Source organism: Gossypium arboreum, chromosome 7 (assembly GCF_025698485.1).
Source record: "Gossypium arboreum isolate Shixiya-1 chromosome 7, ASM2569848v2, whole genome shotgun sequence".
Taxonomy (NCBI): Eukaryota; Viridiplantae; Streptophyta; class Magnoliopsida; order Malvales; family Malvaceae; genus Gossypium; species Gossypium arboreum.
Genome location: NC_069076.1, coordinates 104,932,092 through 104,952,702, shown reverse-complemented (window position 1 = coordinate 104,952,702; position 20,611 = coordinate 104,932,092). Strand labels below are relative to the sequence as shown.

General features: G+C 30.4%; 4 protein-coding genes across 7 annotated transcripts; 1 reads left to right on the top strand and 3 right to left on the bottom strand.

Annotated features, from left to right (window-relative positions):
• Nucleotides 1-4,794: 4,794 nt before the first annotated feature.
• Nucleotides 4,795-5,426, bottom strand: LOC108455371 (uncharacterized). Its single transcript, XM_017753961.2, has one exon. The coding sequence runs from the start codon at nt 5,282-5,284 to the stop codon at nt 5,054-5,056; it is 231 nt and encodes a 76-aa protein (XP_017609450.1). The 5' UTR covers nt 5,285-5,426; the 3' UTR covers nt 4,795-5,053.
• A 29-nt stretch (nt 5,427-5,455) lies between these two features.
• LOC108455218 (protein OXIDATIVE STRESS 3-like) lies at nt 5,456-6,648 on the bottom strand. 2 transcript variants are annotated; one of them, XM_017753891.2, is made up of 3 exons: nt 6,407-6,648; nt 6,102-6,324; nt 5,456-5,524 (listed from the first exon to the last, which is right to left on the bottom strand). In XM_017753891.2, the coding sequence occupies exons 1-3, from the start codon at nt 6,589-6,591 to the stop codon at nt 5,495-5,497; spliced, it is 438 nt and encodes a 145-aa protein (XP_017609380.1). In that variant the 5' UTR covers nt 6,592-6,648; the 3' UTR covers nt 5,456-5,494. The 2 variants fall into 2 exon arrangements, with proteins under 2 accessions (XP_017609380.1, XP_017609321.1); XM_017753832.2 differs by lacking the exon at nt 5,456-5,524 and having other exon boundaries at nt 5,926-6,324.
• A 1,822-nt stretch (nt 6,649-8,470) lies between these two features.
• Nucleotides 8,471-11,269, bottom strand: LOC108484586 (mitogen-activated protein kinase kinase 6-like). 3 transcript variants are annotated; one of them, XM_017788428.2, is made up of 7 exons: nt 10,950-11,269; nt 10,698-10,788; nt 10,165-10,299; nt 9,632-10,045; nt 9,353-9,555; nt 9,117-9,162; nt 8,471-9,015 (listed from the first exon to the last, which is right to left on the bottom strand). In XM_017788428.2, the coding sequence occupies exons 1-7, from the start codon at nt 11,018-11,020 to the stop codon at nt 8,923-8,925; spliced, it is 1,053 nt and encodes a 350-aa protein (XP_017643917.1). In that variant the 5' UTR covers nt 11,021-11,269; the 3' UTR covers nt 8,471-8,922. The 3 variants fall into 3 exon arrangements, with proteins under 3 accessions (XP_017643917.1, XP_052887180.1, XP_017643926.1); XM_053031220.1 differs by having other exon boundaries at nt 8,471-8,963; XM_017788437.2 differs by having other exon boundaries at nt 10,698-10,785.
• A 3,237-nt stretch (nt 11,270-14,506) lies between these two features.
• On the top strand, nt 14,507-16,922 carry LOC108467888 (uncharacterized). The gene is made up of 2 exons (XM_017768704.2): nt 14,507-15,247; nt 15,999-16,922. The coding sequence occupies exons 1-2, from the start codon at nt 14,649-14,651 to the stop codon at nt 16,666-16,668; spliced, it is 1,269 nt and encodes a 422-aa protein (XP_017624193.1). The 5' UTR covers nt 14,507-14,648; the 3' UTR covers nt 16,669-16,922.
• Nucleotides 16,923-20,611: the final 3,689 nt, after the last annotated feature.

The window sequence follows — 20,611 nt, the reverse complement described above, 5'->3', positions numbered from 1 at the left end:
TGGGCTTAACTACAAAATTAGCCCCTAAACTATATTATTTAAAGTGGTATCTAAATTATAAATTTTAAAGAAATTATTTTATATATTCTTTTTATATCATCATTCATAGTTCATTTTTAAGTATTTAATGATATTTTAATAAATTTTTCATGTTATTCATCCATAAATTTAATAATTTTTTACCTTAAATTATAAATCCTGAATCCAAAATTTTAAACTCTATACTTAAAACTTGAACACTAAACCCAAAACCTAAACCAGAAATTAAAGTTGGGGTGATTTCATCTAGCTTTCTATGATTAGATTATTGGCCTAAACTAAGCAATTTGGGTGGCTTACATGAGGTGGGGGCAGGATAAATTTTTTGCAAGTGAAAATGGGTGAGGAAAAGGGATTTTTTTGCCCATAGCAGGGCCACTTGCTGTAGTACACAAATTAAATATGTACACATCAACCCTGGCTTACCTCGGCTACCATTACAATTTTGTTCTTGTTGTAAACCTAGCTTGTTACCATACTTGTTGAGGGCAACCCATTAAAGTTTGAAGGTTAGTTTAAAATATGAAAAAAAATTGAAAAATATAAGATTTGAAAAATGAGATGTTTAAAATATACATCAGACTTAATTTTAATTTTTAAGATTTGAGCCTAATTAACTCGGCTCATTTTATAAATTTGTGATATATATTGTTTTATTTTATGTAATTTATATCACATAAAATTAAAAATAGAATAATAAAATACTATGCAAACATTAAAGGATATGGTAATTTGTTTAAATTTAAAATTCTAACAAAATAAAAACTATCTAAAATATTAAATATTAAATTAAAATTCATATGGACGAGCTTAAAACAGATTTGAACTAATCATTTATAAAAATAGATAAATTTAGATAAATTTTAGACTCATAATGTGAATCAATCCTCCTTAAGTTGAACAAATATAATATATACTAATATTATCTATAAATCTAAAGTCAAACTTAATTTTTCTCGACCATTAACTTATATTCTCACTCTGACAGAAAAAACCACTACCACTCGAGCAATAACTTATTCACAACTACAAATACATTAAAAAAAAGAGGGTGTTGTTTGTGTTTGGATTTTAGAATTTTGGTGATGTTGATGGTATGGATAGAAAAAGAGGATGTTGTTTTGGGTTTCACAATTCCTTAATATATTTATTTACAGTCAGACTATGATATCTATATTTAATCTCATTCTGTGCTGCAGAATCTGGAGGTGGGTACCACTTCTCTGCATTTTCTGTAAGGCTCAGTTGCTGCTAAAAGAACTCAATTCATATATAATCATTGATTCATTCCGTGATAAATTCATTCCGTAATGAGAGAAAGAAAGAAAATAGCATGGACCATCAAATCTAATCCGCGTGGTATAAATGAAAACAAAAATATTTTTTAATAAAATATTCTTAATTCTATTTGCATCTGTATTACTGTCAATATAAGAATTATAAATTTGAGTACGTTGAAGTGCATTATCTTTCTATTCAGGGACAAATTTAGGGGGACTGACAGGAACCCCAACCTGGATAATTTTAAACATTATATTAAAAAGAACAAATATTATTAGAACTTATAATTTAAAAAGTTAGTTAAAAATTTAGAAAAGTTGATAAATTTTTTTGAGTAATTTGTTCTAAGATCATTAAAGTATTAATAAGTTTATGTTTTGATTACTCAATTTCAAAAAATTACAAAATAGTCATTGAACTGATCCAAAGTTTTCATTTAATCATTGTTATATGATATTTTCTATTCGCATTGTCTACATCAATTGAAAGCTCTATTTTCTCTTTCTCTTTTAAGGTTCATTTCTTTTTTCATGAAACAACTTTGAATATAAAAAAAATTACAAATTAAAATCTAAACGACTTTCTTCCTCGATATCCAACACTCATCATCAAATCGATTTAGATCTAAAATATATTCTTCTACTCGTCGATAAATATTGACCTACTATACCAATCATCAAATCCTTAACTCTATAATTTAAATAAAAAAATTCGAAGAATTCAATGATAAACAAAAACTTTTAAATAATTCAACAACCAAAACGGGTAAATTTATTAATATTCTACCAAACTTTTTAACAGCAAAAATTCATTAACTATGTCCTGCTCTATAATCCGTTTTGTGTCTTTCTTTCTATTCTAAGCCATGGAGTTATTAGGAATTAGGAAAACAAAGAAGAAGAATTAATTTACCATATGTTTCTTTAAGAACTCCCGTGACATTGAATGCTTTTATTATCAGCTGACTCATAATTCTTGGTCTTGCTGACAAATAATTCTTTTCTACCGGTATGTCTTTTAAGTTTTAACAGATTCCAACAAAAATATCAAGGTTAAAATTATATTTGTTCATGATTCGAATTATTCGTCTCTAAGTTCGGAGGCTCGCTCGAAATTTGAGAAGATTTAAATAAAAATATTAAATTCAAAAAATAAAATTAGACGAAAAAATTAAATCCATTTAAAATATGACTTGAACTCTGACTTAAACATTCAAAGCTCGTAGCATACATTTCCTGCTACTTTTAGCATACATTTCTTTTTTTTAGTTGATGATTAAAATTTATATATTTATCGATTTCATCAATTTTTTTAAAAATTGAATTATATAACTTATAAGGTTTCATCAAATTAAATTTTGATTTGGCTCGTTGTTTTGACTAATATTTCATATAAATTGACAAAAGCTTACTACGTATAAAAAATTGAAAATACTTTCAACCATTTTTATTTTTTCACTGAGTAATATGTTCTATGTTGAAAGCAGTCCTAATATTAGTAAATATTTTAAAAAGCAATATGAAAAAAAGTAGAAAGTATTTCCTATATTGGTAGAATTTTCTAAATTTGTTTATTTTAAATCAAAGAAAGAAAAAGAAACTCTAAACTTCAAAAACTCATTTCAAATTATAAAGGTAACTATACAAATAAGTCATGAATAAGTTACAATTGGTAGAAAAATACTCTTTGTAAAATAAATTTGTTAGCACTATCTGAAAAAATAAATTGAGCGTAAATAAATAACAAAATATTCACTATGCTGTGGAAGAACAATTGCCCTAGAAGAAAATTTATTTTGATCGGTGTAATTGAGTAATGGATGTCACCTCTCAAAGTTAACACACTATTTCTATATTCGTACACCCAAATAAAAAAGGTGGAATAACGATTAGAGTAGCTCTTCTCAAAGGAGTTGAATACTCGACCGGAAAAAATGATTAAAGGAAAGCATTCTCTTTTTGTTGTATAAAATGAGAAAGAGGATCAACCATTTATATTGTTTCCTGAAATAACAAAACGGTAAAAATGCAAGGACAAAAACAGTAAGGTGTCACACATGGTGCAATTGAAAGAAACTGACCAAATTTTCTGTTGATGGATCAGATTCTCTAAAAAGAACAAAAGAAAATTATTTTTAAAAAAATACGCATTGTACATGTTACCACAGATCAAGCCAAGTAAGTAGCGTGTGTGTTAAACCTTAACTTCAATTATTCAAAGAAGATAAAAGGTAAAGCTATATTTAAACCCTCTTACATACATTTTCTCAACGTGACAGAATAAGTAACAAGACAAAGCTATATATATATATATATATATATAAGTTAGCATATAATAATTTGAAAAGAAAATCAACCATCTAACTCATGTTTGCAAGTTTTGGGCTTTTTATTATTCAAAACACTTAATATTTAGTTATTAAGGATATACATATTTTGATATAAGTGAAAGTTATCCTTTATTTTACGTAAAAAAAAAAAAAGGTAAAAAAGTCACGTTTATTTGAAACTTATGTAATGGTCATGTAATGAAGGAGTTTTGTGGAAGCAGAATACTATGTTGGAATAGCTTGGCTTTCCCATTTAGCTTTACCATTTAGAGATTCGACACGGTTCAACTGTGAATTTAGATTAAAAATTCAATGCGGTGAAAGATGAACCAATGATGTTGAAATCAGATTGAACCAAAGTTGAATTGGCAACTCAACAAGTTAAAAAAATCCATTGTTGAATCGGAAATCAAAATTGGGTTGCTTATACTCATTGGGTTATTGATAAAATACTGGCCCAAATACCATATTTTTAACCCTATTTGTAAACCCAATCGACAATGATCTAATCCAATAAATAAATAAATAAAATGCAATAAAAAAACAACAACAACCTAACACTCGTGTCCTAAATCAATTAAAACATTATTTTAATATTTTTCCATTTTTAAATAAATAATTTATATTATTTAAAAATATTTTACTTTTTATTTTAAAACAATCAATAAAAATTTACCACCACTCAACTAAAATTATATTTTGATAATTTTTATATTTTAAGTTTATTTGAGTTTTAAGTGATAAAATTTTTTAATCAATAGCATATTTTTTAAAATTTTTGAACTGACTATAATAATGTAGACTTCATTTGACAAAATACTTAATTTTCTGAATTTTAAATATTATTTGATAAATTTTAAAATTTATTTTTAAATAAATAAAAAAATTTATAACATTTTAAAATTATTTTCAATATTTTAAGTTCAAAATATTTATCTTTACGTCATATAAAATTAAAATTAATTACAAATTAAAATAAGAAAATCATAAATTTAATTTACATTTCTTAAAGTTTATTTGATTCACAGGAAAATGCAGAGATCAAGGTACACTAAACCTTATCTCCTCTCTCTATACAACTCTCTGGATTTGTTTGTTTCCCGGGAAAATTCAGACCTTCAAAACTCAATTTAGACAGTACACTATTTCCAGAAACCATCCAAATCAAAACCACATCAATTTTAAACATCTTACAAAAGTTTTCTTTCACGATTTAGCTAAGATAATATCATTAAAAAAAGTAGAAGCAAACATCAACAATTAAAACCGCAATTTCTACAAATTTATTCATAAACATTTTTCATGATCTCATCATAAAAACTAGATTAAGAAAAAAAAAAACCAAAGGCAACGATCGATGATGATAATAATAACGATCTCACACTACCATCATAGACAACACAATTACTTATCATTCACGATTTCATCAGGATCTTCAAAGTTAGGATCCTTAACATCAAAAACCTGTTTCTCAACTCCAATCTCAGCCGGCGAAAAGCCATCTCCGGCCCAAGTAAACTTCCCGCCATGACCTCCTTTCTTTGGTGATCCAATCGTTCCAGTACCAGATCTCCTATCTTTCCTCACGTCCGACGATTTTCCGGCACCTTTGCTACTCTTTCCGGTATTCTTCATCTTTTCTGCAACTCCGGCTACCAGTTTTTCAAATTTCAAATTATATTCGAACCGATTTCTTTTGGATTACTTATGGCGTGAACCGGTGGTTTTTCGGAGGTAATGGAAGTTTATATAGAGCTTGTAATTGGAGGATTTGTGAATGGGTAAGATCACACTGTAAATTAATAATGGTTTTTCTTTTGTCGGAGATGAGACCACGTGGAAGAATTAGGTCCCTGATTGATCTGACCCGTACACCTGGTTAACTTTGGGGACCACATTAAAATAGTATAAAAGCAATATAAATGGGTTTTTTTTCCAAAGTGTTTTCTATAACATTTATAAATTTAGATTATTATGGTATTATTTAGGATGCGTTTAGATAAACAGTATATTTATTTGTAATTAATATAAAATTAGTAGTAATAATAAGATTAGATATTATAATAATACTGTAGTATAAGATAAAAATATATTAAATGAACAGTACTTAGTTACCTATCCAAACTCACACTATTATGAAATAGATAAATTTTAATGAAAAATATCAATATGGTAAATAATTGACTAAAATTAATCTTTATCTCATAGAGTTAATTTAATCCTTTTAAAATTTATAATTTAGATAAACTTTGGCTTCGTCCTGTCAACAACAACAATTTAATTGCTTTAAATATAACCTCCCATATTCATATTTCCATGAAACCATAGTCCAAAGAAAAAGAACCCCTCGAAATGGTATGTTACTCAAAAAGGGCTAGCTAGGTTTATAAAATTCACATATTAATCACTATATAGGTTACTAGGTAGCTAGAGAAGAAGACATAAAACAAACCCTTGTTGAACTTGAACCCTTCTTTGATATGGTAGCCTTAGGGCTATAATACACCTTGTTATGGTGATGATGACCATCTAATCCCCATCCATAGCTCTTGCATGATTTTATCATCTTAGCTCTTACATGAACTACTTTCTTTGGTAGGTCTTCAATGCTCTTCACGTTTGCTAGCGATGTGAATGACTGTGATTTCCCACAGTAATGCTTTGATAGCCCTCTCCTACAAATACATATATAAACAATTAATCAACCTAAACATGGGGGCAAAATAGATGCATGCATGCATGTATGATGATGCTTACTTGATAGGTAGTTGAGCCATCATCTCAGATAACTCATAAAGTGGCCCATTCGATGATGATGCAGAAGATGTAGCATCATCAACCAAGTCTGATGAAGAAGCTATTGAAGCATTAATGGAGTTTTCAAAGGAGGATTCATCACTTTCCATTTTCTTCATTTTCATATCTCCAAATATCTCACCCATTTTGCTTTTGAAAAACCCTATATATGATATTCTAGGAGGGAGAATATCTATATATATATATATATATAGATATATAGATATGTATTATCCTATTGTACTTTTTTTTATTCAAAGATTTGTCATTATCGTCTCCTTATGGTCTAAATTTATTATAGTTTTTCTTTTTCTTTTTATTTTAATTTTTCCCATATAATACTAGAAGATTGGATAAGGTTTAAAATTGAAGGCCATATCCATATCTGAATCACCATTTTGGCCGAAAATTAGGTCATTGTCTTGAGAAACTTTGCCTCAAAAAGCTATGACATATGTTACATGTTTTAAGATCTCAAGGCATTCCACATTGTACAAGGGAATCTTTGTGTATCTTGCATATATATTGGTAATCATAAGAACCCTAATTCCAATTGATTTTAGGGAGATTTTTCTTTTTGAAGGTTTTGGGGTGTCTTTAATTTTACCACTACTCCTTGTTTTCCTCATCTTTTGCTTTTAATGGTTAAACAATTCAATCCCCAAACCCTCACTTTGCTCTCAAAATAGGTTTAATTATGATTTTTAGTCCCTCCACTATACTAAAATTTGGGTTTAAGCCCTTTAAATTAACATAATTTAGATTCTCTACTTTTGTAATATTGGTCGTAAGTCTAAACTGATAAAATACTATTAACTTGGATTTTTTTTGTTGATTACTTTCTTACAAAATAAAAATAAAAATAAACAATAATAGTGATATTAGTTTGATGACAAGTAGTTAATATTATTATTAATTCAAACCTACTAATAGTGGCGAAGCTACGGAACTGGTCGGCGTCGACCCTCTTTGCTTAAATGGGAAATTTTTTCTTTAACCCCTCTCAGAATATAAATCATTTAAATTAAGTTTTGTAACTTTTGAATAAAAAAGAAAAGTTCCATTTGTGGCCCCTCTAAAAATATAAACAATGTAACTTAAGCATATTAACACAAAGAAAAATTTAACCTTAACCCCTTTAAAATTTTATAATTTTATCTCGACTTTCCAAATTAAAATTTTTAACTTTACCCCTACCTAATAATAAAATTATAAAAATAAAGAGATTGTTTAAAAAATGCATTCTATTTTTGGAACAGCTAATTTTATTATGGTCAAAAAGCAAAGGCTGCTCAGCAGCTACTATATTCTTTAAGAAACCATGTTAAATTTAGTGTGTATTTTAAGTAATTTTTATAATTTTATCTTGAAAAGAGAAAAGAAAAAGTAAAGGAGATCACTTTCTTTTCTGTATTGAATGGATGAGTTTTTTTTTAAGATATTTATTATATTATCAATTAAGTTTTAATTTAATCGATATAAACATTATTATTAATACAAAAAATATAAATTTAAGTGCGATAAAACGTATTATCATACTACTTATAAATTGAGGAGGAACTATTAATAAATTTTAAATATTATATCAAAATAAAAAATATAATAAAATCTATAATAAAGTTAATAAAAAATATTTATTATCATTGTTGCTTTTAGAAATGGAGTGGACCAACAAATTGAAAAGTTAGGAATAAAAGATAAGAAGGTACTGTTTCGAACGTATCATGATTAGGAAATAAGGTATCTTTTTATCTTATTTTTATAATTACTTGTTCAATCGAAAGGGAAATATTTAATGTCGCTTAAATAAAATTTTAAATTCGAATTTTATAAATTAAAATTTTGGGTGGTGAGATTTTATTATAATGGAATTTTATAAAATTCTTTTTAATAAAATTAAAAGATAAAATATTGATAACTTAAAATCAATTATTTCTCTTAATCGATTGAATTGGGTAAAATTTGTAAATTAATAATATTAATTGTGATTTGATTATTTTTTATTTCATCAATTAATTTAAAAAATTTAACGAAATCTCGTTACAGTAGAATCTAAATATATATATAATTGATGGGGCAATAGAGAGGCCACCACATGTATATGTGGGTAAGCCTTATCCTGTTTTTAGTGCCCACAGCATTGGAATTTGGACCCCTTAATCAACCCTTTTCAGCTATTGCTTTAGTACCCATAGATCTGATTGGTTTATCTCATCCATCCACCTCTGCTCCCAAATACATGATTTTCTTTTTTTTAGTGAACACTCCTAGTTATTCAGATCGAGATGATATTTAAATAAAATTTATACTAGAACAAAAAATCAAACTCTCTTAAAGTATTGCTATCGTATATGGATGTATTTCAAATTAGACCAACTTAGACCTATGAACTCTTGGGTTTTGAACAAGGTGAAGAATGATTAAGGACCAAATCAATTTTAGGATCAAAACATGTTTTTGTAACAAAAGACAAAAAATTATCTTCGTCTTGGGTAATTCAATGGAGATTCCAGCCAACCTACAAAATACACAAGGTTGAAGTGTTGGGACTTTTTGATGAAGGGGTGACTCTGCAAATAAAAAAAAAAGACAGAATCATAGTTTTGGAGGGTAAAAATGGAATTTCCTACAAAGAATTTGGTGGTAAAAGAAAACCATGGGGGAAACTTACCAAGAGGTCCAAAGATGATGCTCTCTTTTCAGGGCTTGTCTGTAGGCTAAAAACATTGAAAAGGCAAAAATAGAATCAATGTTTATGATCACAATAAACCAAATTTTAATTCTTCATATAAACCAAAAAAAAAGTCAAGTCTCAATATGGGAATAATTGTCAATTTCTGGACCTAACTTGGACAAAAAAATGTTCAAATCCTAACAGGGAAACAATTGTTAAGTGCAGGTATTTACCAGGCTGAGACAAATGAACAGAACTCTGAAGAGAACTCATTTGGTGGAGCATTTGTCTTCAAAAGCTCATCAATGCTAGGCCAAGTTTGCGGATCTTCCGATTGCTTATACGGGTAACGTCCGATGGCGCACTCGAGCGCTACCATGCCTAAACTCCAAATATCGCTGCTATAATCATAAGTGCTCCCACTAATTCTCTCTGGCTATAAATGGGAAACAACAAGATGATTACGATAAAAATACGATGATGCCGAATCGAATCACAAACAACACACTTACCGACATGTAGTTGTTATCAGTCCCAACAAATGTATCTGTCTGGTCCATTGAGCTAGCTACCAATGTACTAAGACCAAAATCAGCAATCTTCACTTCTCCATTTCGGTTTACCAGTAGATTAGACGGCTTTATGTGACCATGTATTACATGATTTTCATGGTGCAAATAGACAAGACCTTGTAGGACCTGGTCACACACAACAGCAATAAACGGTTCGGGTATAGTGTTAACTTGTCTGAGCACTTCGATCAAAGATCCCCGGTCCATGTAGTCTAATACAAGAAATACGTCTCCTCTGTGATAGAATGAATGGTTGCAAGACACGACATTCGAACATTTTGATGCCTTGTTTATTTTAAGATACTGCACGAATTGTTTAAGAATCTCCTCTTCTTGTAAGTTCATTTTTATAACCTGCAATGCAGACTCAGTATATTAGCTCGACCGGTACCAATGATGTTGTAGGCTTCATAAGGGTGTGAGTTCGAGTGAAGCTTGGGGCACAAGCAATTGAAATGATTCTAAAAGCTTACCTTCAAGGCATATAATTTTCCATCCCATATATGGCGAGCAAGTTGTACCGGACCTCCACGGCCATTGCCGATAACTTTGACGGTCTCGAGGTCTTCCAATAAGAATTCAAGATCAAGCTTTTTTATATCAAAAGGCTGCTCAAAGTAAATCCAACAAGAAACATTATCTTCCATCTATAGGATTGTTATATCAGAACTAGTTAACTACTACAAGTTCATAATAAAAGTTAAATAACACAAATGAAAGAAAACAGCCCCCACCAGGGACTTAGCCCCCCAAAACGGTAAATTTTCCATTTAGTACTTCTAGAAAAACTGATACAACGGTAAATTTGCAATTTGTCACCACAACTAGTTAACTACTACAAGTTAAAACAATAGTAACCCTCCAAGAAAGAAAGCGACTTGGCCCCAAAATGGTAAAAATTTCCATTTAGTCATTCTAGAAACTATAAAGTTATAAACAAGGTAAAATTACAATTTGACACCCCCAAGATTTTATAACGTTGCTATATTGAGTTCAAGAAACTTACTGGGGATTCTTTTTCAGTGGAAATGAAAGGCGCAGGATCCCGAATTAGAAGCTCATCATCAAGTTCATGAAGTGTCCAACGTACCGTCCTGCTAAAAAAAAACGAATTAACATTCACCATGTAATGGAAACCATAAACCAATAATAAAATATTCAACTTTGATTTCAAGAACCTATTTTTAATGAATAAAAAACGAATCTTTTGATCTCAAAATTTGGTTACATAAAAAAGAAGAAAAAGAAAAGAACTTACAAGAAATTAGGTTCTGGCATTGGATTTGGAGGAAAGAGGCTCAGTGGCTTCGGCGGTTTCTTGTTCTTCATTTTATTTTTCCTTTACTTAATCTTTATTTTTCTTCTCGGTGATTATATATATAGTAACTGTGTGTTCAGTTATGGTGTTTATAATTTATTTTAATAATTTATCACCTAAAAATCTTTATAAATCAATATCTAAACTGCTTCAAAACTTTATCAAGAGATCAAAAGACTTTCAAACTTATCCATCCACCTCTAAGTATTCCATTGACCCATGCTTCTAGTTTTGTCAAATATGCCACATTCAAGTTGGCCAAACTCAGCACAAATAAAACTTATTCAAGGCCCAAGTAGAGAATCAATTTCGTTATAGCGGAAACGAAACAAGCAATAATATTTTTCCCAACAACATTGTTATTCTGTCAGCCACTTCAATTTTCAACAATAAAAATTAATGAAATATTGATTGTAACGACCCATTTGTTATTTAATCTAATGTAAATAGATTAATTTATTTTTTAAATAAAAAATAAAATACAATTTAACTCCTAGTGTCACGAGCTGTGGATTAAAACCCATAACGAATGCACACAAAACATCTCATAGAAGTCAGTTGATTAAATGTCGTTCATTTGATCCAATTGAATTGGCCCGATTTGTAGAACATGTGAAGAAGCCCATCGACTTGAAGCTTTGGTGGCCCAATAAAACACTCCAGTAAAACTAGAGTTATCATGGTGAATATTGTAAATCCAAATGAATAAAATTGTATAGATTTTAAATCCCTTAGAACTCTCAACTTGTAGATAGGCTTTGATCTCGACTGTCAATAGAATTTAAATTGTACCAATGGATTTGGGGAGCTCAACTATAAATAAATGTTAAACTCTAACACTTGGTGTGTGTTACTTTTCTGTTCACTTGTAGCTTCTTCTTTTTTCAAGTTTACTTTCACTTTATCTCGATGTCTTAAAATATTTTTTATAAATTCTCACTTTTCAACAATCAAATTGATTTGAACAAATTTAAATCTAAAAATCTATTTAAAACCATACAATTTATGAGAATAAAATTCTAATCCCGAAATTACAATCATACATTCACCCCAAACTAACCCCTTAGTCTTGATCCAAGCACTATTCCACCAAGAAACAACCAATGCTATCATTTTGCCACGCGGGCATTATACAGATAGTGGTATGATAAGTTGAATGCAACTTGAATTACCATTATTAATTTAATAAAAAATAAAAATTTAATTTATTTTAAAATATGAATTTTGGAACATGAATTGAATGTAGCTCTTTGAAACAATCTGAATATATATTTGTAGTATGTTAGGTAGACCCTCCTCTCCAAACTAATTTCTCTAGGGAAGATGTTATAATCTATAGACCTTGACCAATTCACTTTTTTGCGTGGATAAGATCGAGTTAGATATTTGTAATTTTATAATATTTAAAATTAAAAATTATTTATTATTTATATTAAATTTGAGTATTATTATAATTATTATTTAAATTTAAATTAAAAAATTTTCGTTGATAAAAATTAAAATAAAAGATTTGATCTTTGACTCATCGAAACAAAGACAAAGAAATGATAGAGAGGGTATTAAAAACAATGGGGGTATCCATGCCATGCCTCCTAGGGTCAGGTCACCCCATAAATACAAAGGCCCCATATCCCATATCCCATACCCCCCTCAATCACTTTGTTCCATTCATCTCAACATGGATAATTCAAGATAAAATAATTTAATAAAAAATGATTTTTTTTAAATCGAATTAGTGGATGATTTGAGAAAATATAGGTTTAAGGTGGATAAAAGTAAATGAATTTTAGTGATTAGCGTAATAGTAAAAGAAAGTTCACTCATGGAACCAACCTGAGTTCGAGTTTCTGAAAGAATAAATGGTAAGCATTTAATTGGACAACTTTCTTTGGACGCAATGTATACGTATATAGTGTGGGTATGTTCTTACTGTCTATGTAAATACTAATCCTCTAATTGTTTAGTACCGAAAAATTCGTGTAAGGAATATATAAATCTAATCTTTTTTTCTTTAATTTGATATATTTTTCTTTTGATAAAAATAGTAAATTTATTTAAATCAAAATAATTTGTACATATCATGGGTATATTTGAATCTGATTTATTTTCGGATTCATCATTTACTTTATTTCTTAACAAACTCAAATCTTTGACGAATTATTTAATTAATATAATTAATTCAAATTTTAAATATCCAATCCGTTGTCATATATGGTAAAGAGATTAAATATTAAATTTCAACATAGCAAAGGGACTAAAACTGGGATTAAACCGAAAACAATAGTTGTTTTAGCGCCGCCAAATGGAGCCGACCAAAAACGGGGACTTTGAAGATGAAGAAGCGCCAGAGAATGCCACGTCAACAATGTGTAAGCCGCTAATATGTAATGGAAAAGGTTGAAGACAAAATCCTGCCACCCCCATTCCAAGTCCAGCTCAGCTTAGCCTCCATTTTTATGACAACGTGGTGACAGCCTTTTCCCAGCTGTCACGGTCCCCGCAATTTACCTCGAGATAAATCTATTTATTTTTAATTAATTACTAATATCATTAAGTTTAAATTTTTCATGATTTTATTAATAGAATAAATGTTATATTAATTTATCAAATATAATCTAATGAATGTGATTTAATTTAATTTTAAAGTTATTTTAATAAATGTTATTTATTAATTATGAATTTTCATAAAATCAATATTAAAATTTAAATTAAATATTAAATTTTATTTTTAGACATTAAAAATTGTAATTATAAAGCTTAATAGAAGACAAATGAAAGAAGAAATAATTTTATTTAATATTATTAAAATTAGAAGACTTTTGTGAGAAATGAATTTTCTAATTAGATTTATTGATAATTAGCGAACCAAAAACCAATTATTAAAATAGTTGCATTATTACAGCATAAATTAGACTAGTTAGATTAAAACTCATATATATCAACAGTAAATTATAAGACTTTAACTCAAGACCCATGACACATAAAATTAGGCATTGTGGATTTTAGATTTAAGTATTCAATACACAAGTTTTGTCCTTTATTCAAATACAAAGAGCAGAAGAAGAGAAATTTACTAATGCTAAAAAATTAAAATATAAGAGGTTTTCGACTATACGTAAAATTTAAGGGTTAAATGACCCATAATCCTATACGGATAAGGTTTTTGACCCTTGGACTTTTCGCCCCACATATCCCCAATTTTACCTCTCAATTTTATTTTTTTAACAAGTGAGTTGTACTTTAAACTTTTCAAGTTAAATTAAACGAGATTTAAATTACACAAATTTTAATAAAATTTTACCCCTTATTTTAAAATCCGATATGACTGGACCTGATTTAATCGAAATCTAACATGAATCTGTTACAAATATGAAATCACATTTTCTTGTTTGTATTGCCAAATTAGTCATTAAATTTTTTTCTCTATTACCATATTTGGAATTTTTTTAAAAGTTACCATATTTATTAGCAAATTTCAAAGCCAAGCAACACATTATATAAACACCCATAGACTTGAAAAAGAATCATTTGGGTCAAATCAACCATGAAAATCCACTATTCCCTCCATTAACAGCTCGTCACTCTCAACGTAGATGTTCTTTTAAGAGAAAACCCATCAAAAAAGGCAAATTTTACACTATGGATCCATGTCCATTCCTTCGTTTGATCATCGAATCATTAGCTTTAAAACTGCCGCAACCCACAAAACCAGTCGCCGTCGCCAGTGGTGGCGTTTACCCAACGACGACACCGTGTTTCTGCAAGCTCAGGCTCAAAAACTTCCAGTCTCAAACGGCTTTGTTGCCACTCAGCAATGGTTCCGGTGATTCTCCCCCTGAATCTTCCACCTCCGCCGCTGGTTTCCACCTCGACGCTCTAACGCTCCGCCGTGTCTCCGGCAAGCCTGTGACGCTATGTGTCGAGGTATTTACCGGGCGTATGGGTCGCTCCTGCGGTGTCAACAGTGGGAAGTTGGTCGGTTCGGTTCAGGTTACGGTCCACTTGGGAGTGTCGCAAACTAGACCGGCAGTGTTTCAAGATGGGTGGATGAAACTCGGCAACGATCATGAAAAACCCTCCGCTAAGCTTCACTTAACGGTCAGAACCGAACTGGATCCTCGGTTCGTTTTCCAGTTCGGCGGAGAACCGGAATGTAGCCCCGTCGTGTTTCAAATTCAAGGCAACATTAGTCAACCGGTTTTCAGTTGCAAGTTTAGCGCGGACCGGTCAAGATCGCGGTAAGTTACTCTGTTTCCATTTCCACTATAGCACGGTACATTTTAGTCCCTTCTCTAGGACAGTATGCTAAAATGAGCGTCAAACTTTTTTCTAATTTAGAATTCAGTACTCCATATTTTAATTTAACGTAATTTGATCTAATACTTTTATAATATTATTAGTTAATTAAAATAGTAAAATAAATTAACTCTTTATGTTAAATACCAACTTGATTTTTTCCTCAAAACATCTACTCTTCTAAAATATAAAATTTTAAGTTGATACAAAAATAAATTTGTATTTTGGTATTCTAAACTTTTATTCTTTAATTTTAGTCCTTCTATAAAATTTTGTCTTATAAAGTTTGTAAGTTAAAAATAATTATAAATTTCTTATCTTTGCCCTCTCCCCAAAAAATTATAATTTAATTTTAGGCTTTGAAGAAGAAAATAATTAATTTATAAATATAAAAACTAAAATTTAAATTTAAAATTTGATAATAAAGTAAAAAGTTATTGATTTATTGGATGATTAAGTGCTGAATATATTAGCCATTGACCAACTATGAATTTCAATTTTAATTAAAATAAATAAATCTCATTGTAGAATAAAATCCCCTATTAGATACTTAATCCCATTGGAGAATAAAGTCTCATGCTTAATTTGGGTCAAACCTATTGTTATCTGTCACAATGCAACCACCATTGATTCTCTTCCATGTGCTCAAACATTTAATGTTGATTACATATAATTATGTATTTAATTAATCAGGTCTCTCCCACCCAATTTTTCCAACAAGAATAGAGGATGGATGAGAACATTAGCAAGAGAAAAGGAAAGGCAAGGGAGGGAAAGGAAAGGATGGATGGTAATGATATATGATCTATCCGGTTCTCCGGTCGCAGCCGCCTCGATGATCACTCCCTTTGTGCCTTCCCCTGGAACCGATCGCGTCTCGAGGTCCAACCCCGGGGCGTGGTTAATCCTTCGCCCACACGGCTTTTCCGTCAGCAGCTGGAAACCATGGGGTCGTCTTGAGGCGTGGAGGGAACGTGGTCCTGTTGATGGCTTGGGCTATAAATTCGAGCTCGTTACCGACAATGGCCCTAGTAACGGCGTCCCCATTGCCGAAGCTACAATGAGCGTGAAAAAGGGTGGCTTATTTTGCATTGATCGGAGAGTATCGAAATCCGATTCGGCAGCATCGACGAGTTCGAGGTCACCTATTAAGGGTTTTGTTATGGGTTCAACCGTTGAAGGTGAAGGCAAAGTTAGCAAACCAATGGTACAAGTTGGGATCCAACATGTTACATGCATGGCTGATGCTGCACTGTTTATTGCACTGTCGGCCGCCATTGATCTTAGTATGGATGCTTGTCGACTTTTCTCGAGGAAATTAAGGAAGGAACTTTGCCATGATGAACAAGATTCATGTTCTTAATTTTTTTTTTTTATAAAAAACTCCCTAAAAGTTTCACTTGTCTTGCAGTGATAACCAGTTGGTTTGAGTAAAAAGCTGAAAAAAATGAATATTTCTTTTTTACCCCCTACATGTTTTCCAAAATTTCTTCCATTAGGGGACATATTTATAATAATTCACACAGTTTTTTTTATTCTGTTGAAAAATTATAGAGGAACATTATACTACATGTAATTTGTATAGGCAAAATCCAATTGCTTAATACTGTTTGTTCATTGTTACCTTTTCCATTCTTTGAAAGATCAACAGCTTTATATTCATAAATCATTTTGTTGATTTAACTGTTAAACATTTGTCTTTACATAAATTGGTCAAATTTTGGTTTTAGTCTCTTTACTATGTTGAAATGTAGGATTTAATCTTTCTATTTTAATTTGATATAATTTAGTCTCTTTACTAATATTATTAGACGGTTCAAGTTGATAACATTGTTAGTTGTTGTCATTGAAGTGACCACTTGGAATTTTTTTACTTTTATTCAATTATACAATTAACTAATGGTGTAGTCAATTTTTGAACTATTAATAACATTATAATAGTAAAAAAGTAGAACCATAATTAATATGCAATTCTTGAATTGAGAAACTGAAATTGTTGAAATATATTGCTAGTCCTTACACTTTGACAAAATTTGGAATTTAGTCTCTGCATTTAAAAAATTAAAAATCAAGTCCACTTACTTTTTTTATTTAAAAATCTCAGACCAATCATTAATGTTATTAGTATTTTTCAACAAAATTTGTCAAATTGACATGTTGATTAGACTATCCTCATAAAACGTGGCATATTATTGACAAAAAAATAAACATGTTAAGTTGAAAAAGTAAAAGAAATTAAATCTCAAATTCTGAAAAAAATACAATGACTAAAATGATCAAAGGGACCAAAAATACATTTGCACGACAAATAAATGGCTATGATTGCTTCTTTGCCTAATTTTATTTTTACTTTCTTTTCCCAATAAGTTGAATGAATTATGTAATTTCATTGGTGGGTTTTCTATTAAGCAAATAAAGTGGGCCAAATGTATAATTTCAGCTTGCGAGCAAACTTTGATTAGGTTTCTTTTTTGGTCCTTATGGGGATTGTTACTTAATTTTCATTAATTGAATTTGTTGATGCACTTTTGATGATTTGATACAGATAAGGTGTTGGAAGGTAAAGGTGAGTTAAAAAAGGAGATTTCAACTTATGTTTTGAGATGCTTTTTTAATACGGAAGTCAACAAATGATGTATTGACTGTCAAGTAATCGAGAGTCTATGGAGAAGAAGAGCTACTCAATTCATGCCTCTTAATTGCTCAGTTAACCTTGTTGGTATGCTGATCTGTCTAATAATTAGTTTATTGGTTGGTTATCCTTGCTGGCATGCTGATCTATCTAACAACTAGCTTGTTGGTTTATGCTTATTAATTGTTCGGTTAACCTTGCTGGCATGTTGATCTGTCTAATAACTAGTTTTAATTGTTTGGTTAACCTTGCTAGCATGCTCATCTGTCTAATAACTAGTTTTAATTATTTGTTTAACCTTGTTGGCATGCTGACCTGTCTAATAATTAGTTTTAATTGTTTGGTTAACCTTGCCAGTATGTTGATCTGTCTAAAAATTAATTTTAATTGTTCAGTTAACCTTGCTGGCGTGCTAATCTATCTAATAACTAGTTTTTATACTATAGCAAAACAGGTTTTTAGTGGCGTTTGAATAAAAAACACCGTTACAGATTGAGCATTAGCGGCGCTTTTTGAAAAACGCCACTATAGATCAAGCATTAGCTGCGCATTTCAAAAAACACTGCTATAGATCGACCATTAGCGGCGCTTTTTGAAAAATGCCAAAAAAAATCAAGCACAATGCCGTCGTTTTATGTTAAGCTTTAGTGGCATTAGCGACGCTTTTTGAAAAACACTGCTATAGGTCGAGCATTAGCGGCGCTTTTTGAAAAATCGCCGCTATAGATCGAGCATTAGCGACGCTTTCCAAAAAACGCCGCTATAGGTCGACCATTAGCAACGCTGTCTGAAAAACGCCACAAAAAAATTAAGCACAACGCCATCATTTTATGTTGAGCTTTAGTGGCATTAGCGGCGCTTTTTGAAAAACGCCACTATAAGCCGAGCATTAGCGATGCTTTCCAAAAAAACTCCGCTATAGGTCGACCATTAGTGCCACTTTTTAAAAAACGCCACAAAAAAATTAAACACAACGACATCATTTTATGTTGCTTTAGTGGTATTAGCAGCGATTTCTGAAAAACGCCGCTATAGATAAGCATTAGCGGGGCTTTCTGAAAAACACCACAAATAATATTTTATCTGTCTATTTATTATTTAACTAGTTTATTTATATTAATTAAAATATAATTTGTTTTTAATTGAATATTTAAATTCTTCAAAAAATAATAACACAAGAGAAAAATTTTGAAAGTAAAAACATAGAAAAATATTTTTAAAAATGAAAAAATTAAAATACTATTATTTAAAATAATGTTAAAGTTTTTTGGTTATATGACTTATTTTTTTTTGCGAGAACATCATTGGGACAATTTTGAATGTCGATGGAAAATCGAAAGACAATTTTCAGAGTTGACTTGATTTAGTTGACATGGGAATTCAGCATGATCTTCATCCTCAAGTACTTTCGAATGGGAAATATCGTATGCTGCCTTCTATTTTTGCAATGTCGAAGAAAGAGAAAGAAGTGCTCTGCATGGTGTTGAAGGATATATAGGTCCCTGATAATACTCTAAAATGACGTGTTTTTATATATTAATCATGTGTTTATTTTGAGCTTGAGCCTACTAATTTGAGCTATTTATGTCTTTTTATCTTTTAGGGACTAAATTGGAGGTGAAAAGTAAATTCAAGGGAAAAAGCGTCAATTTGGAGATTAAATGGGCCAATATGCAACGTGGGACAAATATGGTGCCAAAAGTGCGAACATGGAAGGCACAAGGACTTAAAAGCAAATAGAAGAGATTTTATTTTGGAAGACTCTATTTTCTTTTATTCTATTAGGATAATTAATATTAAGATAATTATTAGGATTATTCAAATTTAGGATTTTATTTTAATTATCTTTGTTTATCTTTAATTAAATGTATTTATCTTTTTAGAATTTAAGTTCAATTAGACTATCTCCCTAGCACTATAAATAGGGGGTGAAGTGACTCTATTTGGGAGGATCTTTTTCTGTAAACACTCTCCCCCAAAAGTCTTTTGTTCTTTCATATTTCTTTTCAATAAAATTTCTTTTTCCATATTTTTATTTATTTGCTTTCCCTTCATTATCATGAGCCACTAAAAAACCCTTATAGCCAAAAGTTGTCAATATTTCACCAAAAAGGGTTCTTGAGGCCTAGAATCTGTACTTAGCCTTCTCGCCAAGTATTCATCGTTTCTCAGACTACTGGTGACGCTTCCGTCCATGGCCCTTAAGAAGTAAGCTTTTCAAAGCATATGCAAAGGCGGCCGCTTTGTATGTTTTGGAAGGATTGCATAGTCGGTTCGTTAACTTACTGCGTCAGAGGTTGGCGAGCCAAAGAGACAAAATGGCGTGGGATTCGCCATTGAGAAGCATTGATCTAGCATAGATTACTGGCTAGAGTCAGGTTCCCTAAAAATCGTAAGTCTAATCTTTGGAACTGGTGGTCGTAGGCGTCCTCTTCCACTATAGCTGGCTTACTCGAGTCGAGAAGGATCATCCAAAAGCCAAGGATTGAGCCCAAGGCGGAATGAGATAACCGGAGGCTGGAACTTTCCCATAAGAATTTCTTTTCACTTAAAACTCTCTTTATTATTTTTATTATTTTCGTAATCATAATTTGATAAACTTTAAAATCTGTTTTTATTTTATTTTCGCTTCCAAAATCAATTCTTAAAATCTATTTTTTATTTTTTCAGAACG

Bases quoted from the DNA above. Each gene is read 5' to 3' on its own strand.
- LOC108455371 (XM_017753961.2), bottom strand. From the start codon at position 5,284: ATGAAGAATACCGGAAAGAGTAGCAAAGGTGCCGGAAAATCGTCGGAC.
- LOC108455218 (XM_017753832.2), bottom strand. From the start codon at position 6,591: ATGGGTGAGATATTTGGAGATATGAAAATGAAGAAAATGGAAAGTGAT. The intron at 6,325-6,406 runs GTAAGCATCATC...ATGTATTTGTAG, and splicing joins ATGGCTCAACTACCTATCAA to GAGAGGGCTATCAAAGCATT.
- LOC108467888 (XM_017768704.2), top strand. From the start codon at position 14,649: ATGGATCCATGTCCATTCCTTCGTTTGATCATCGAATCATTAGCTTTA. The intron at 15,248-15,998 runs GTAAGTTACTCT...TTAATTAATCAG, and splicing joins GCGGACCGGTCAAGATCGCG to GTCTCTCCCACCCAATTTTT.
- LOC108484586 (XM_017788428.2), bottom strand. From the start codon at position 11,020: ATGAAGAACAAGAAACCGCCGAAGCCACTGAGCCTCTTTCCTCCAAAT. The intron at 10,789-10,949 runs GTAAGTTCTTTT...GTTTTTTTTTAG, and splicing joins ATGCCAGAACCTAATTTCTT to CAGGACGGTACGTTGGACAC. The intron at 9,016-9,116 runs GTAAGTTTCCCC...TTTTATTTGCAG, and splicing joins CATCATCTTTGGACCTCTTG to AGTCACCCCTTCATCAAAAA.